At 42.9% G+C, this 2,347-nt stretch overlaps 1 protein-coding gene across 1 annotated transcript; it reads left to right on the plus strand.

The window, feature by feature from the left end:
* Window positions 1-6: 6 nt before the first annotated feature.
* Window positions 7-2,347, plus strand: LOC106870357 (zinc finger protein 501). Its single transcript, XM_014916394.2, has one exon. It carries the CDS (start codon window positions 579-581, stop codon window positions 1,884-1,886), a length of 1,308 nt encoding a protein of 435 aa, XP_014771880.1. The 5' UTR covers window positions 7-578; the 3' UTR covers window positions 1,887-2,347.

Consider the following 2,347-nt stretch of genomic DNA (forward strand, 5'->3'; position numbering starts at 1 on the left):
CACCACCACCACCACCACCACCACCACCTTTTGGTAATCCTTCTTCGAATCATAACAAGTCTTTGATACAGGCTGGAACTGAATGGTTATTGTTGATGTGTAGTTCGTCTGTCAGTCAGCCTTGAAGGGATGAATCTAGGGGGATCAGTTGTGAGGTAAATCCTTCTTCCTCGTCCTCTTCCTCCATACACATACATTCACACATTCTCAGAAACACACTCATATACATTCATACACACACACACTCTTTATCCATCTCAAAAGAATACTTTTCTGTTACAGAAGGTGACTTCAACACTCCAAACTCTAGAAAAGTCTCTTACTTACCCCACCCCCACCATCAACAGCCAAATAACACTGACCAGTTGAAAAATTGAATAAAAGCCCCACACTTAAATACTTTTGAAAGGTTTCAGACCCTTGACTTAAAAGTTCATATCTCACATCCTTATCCCCTTGTTTGGTTTTTTCTCTTTTTATTCCCCATTTTTTGTCCCTTTAAATTTTCTGGGATTTTCTGAAAAAAAATCTGAAGAAATGAGTAATTCTTTCTTAAAAATCAAGAAATATCAACAATAATGACTGCCCTTACTGCATCCGTATCAACTTTGGCTAAACCCGCCACAGAACAGCCCTTTATGTGCACAGAGTGTGGCAAGTGCTTCAGCCATTCGTCCAGCCTTTACAGACATAAGCGTAGTCATTCCACAACCTGTCCTTACACCTGCAACTGCTGCAATAAGACTTTCAGCCATGGTTCTAACTTACTCAAACATTTAGAAACTCATGTGTTATCAAAAAAAACGGAAAACCATAATGGATCACATCTACAGCCCTTGACATCTGAATTTGTCAATAAAATCGATCGTCAGTCAATCAACTGCAATATCTGTGACAAGTCTTTTGCTCACACCTCAAGTCTTTCCCGACATGTGAAGTGCCACTCTGGTCTCAGGCCGTATACATGTACGGTGTGTGAGAAAAGCTTCTCCACAGCTGCAAACTTGCGTATTCATTCAAGAGTACATTCTGGCGAAAAGCCATTCTCGTGTCAAGTGTGCTTGAGGGCGTTTGCCCATTCTTCGACCTTGTCGAAACATGTTCGTTCCAAGCACACGTCTGGTTTGAAACCCTACATGTGTAATCAATGTGACAAAACATTTTCAATGCCATCGAACTTAACATCTCACCTCAAGACACATTCTGGGGAAAAACCGCATATGTGTGTCGTGTGCAATAAATCTTTCTCCCATTCTTCCACACTCTCTCAACACCTGAGAGTTCATTCTGGAGAGAAGCCATACAGATGCCGAATATGTGCGAAAGCATTTTCACACTCTTCCACCAGGTGGAAGCACATGAGGACACACTCAACAGAACGACCTTACACATGTGATTTTTGTGATAAAAGCTTTTCGGCGATGGCCAACCTGACAGCCCACATGCGTGTGCACTCTGGAGAGAAGCCCTTCAAATGCCCGATTTGTGAGAAGACGTTCTCTCATTCTTCAACGTTATGGAAACATAGTCGAGTTCACTCAGGCGAGAAACCATTCCAGTGCGATATCTGTTCTCGTAGTTTTGCTCTGTCGTCAACATTAACCCGGCACATACGAACCCATACTGGTGAGAAGCCGTTTCTGTGTTCAATCTGCGACAAGAGGTTTGCCCAGGCTTCCAACTTGGCACTCCACATGCGAAAGCATTCGGGAGAGAAACCGTTTGAGTGTCCCCTCTGCTGCAAGACGTTTTCTGTCTCATCTAATCTCCAATCGCATTTGAGGACGCACTCAGGAGAGAGGCCCTTCCAGTGCCGATATTGCTTCAAAACTTTCACACATTCTTCCACTTTGTCCAAACATGTCCGAGCGTTACATTCTTCTTGAAAGGATCGGCAAAACAAACTCACTTCCTACACACACTTATATATATATATGTTCATAGCTATACATACACCTGTGATTCCTGCCACCCCCTTGGCACCCAAGCAACATTCCTAGTGCCCCTCCCTACTCACCACCACAAACATGGACCACTTTTTGCAGCAAATCCAAAACAACTGTAATTCACAGATAAAACTAAACCTAATTAACCCATTCTCTTGTTGTTTTTACATCCGTCAGCCCCTTTTGCGCTCTACTTTTCTTCAACACCCCACTGAATCTTTCCACCGCCCCAAAGGGGACAGTACCCCACCCCACTCTGGGAACCGCTGACATACACATTTGTATATGCTGCCACACTACATACGCTCAACAAAAATGTCTTTATCTCACCGTAAAACTTTTTATTGTTAAACAAGACTCTTAACTCTTCTTGCCCAGCAAAGAAATAATGTCAAACAATA

Source organism: Octopus bimaculoides, chromosome 20 (assembly GCF_001194135.2).
Source record: "Octopus bimaculoides isolate UCB-OBI-ISO-001 chromosome 20, ASM119413v2, whole genome shotgun sequence".
NCBI classification, from domain to species: domain Eukaryota; kingdom Metazoa; phylum Mollusca; class Cephalopoda; order Octopoda; family Octopodidae; genus Octopus; species Octopus bimaculoides.

What these genes read in the sequence shown, in the direction of transcription:
- LOC106870357 (XM_014916394.2), top strand. Translation starts at nt 579, where the DNA reads ATGACTGCCCTTACTGCATCCGTATCAACTTTGGCTAAACCCGCCACA.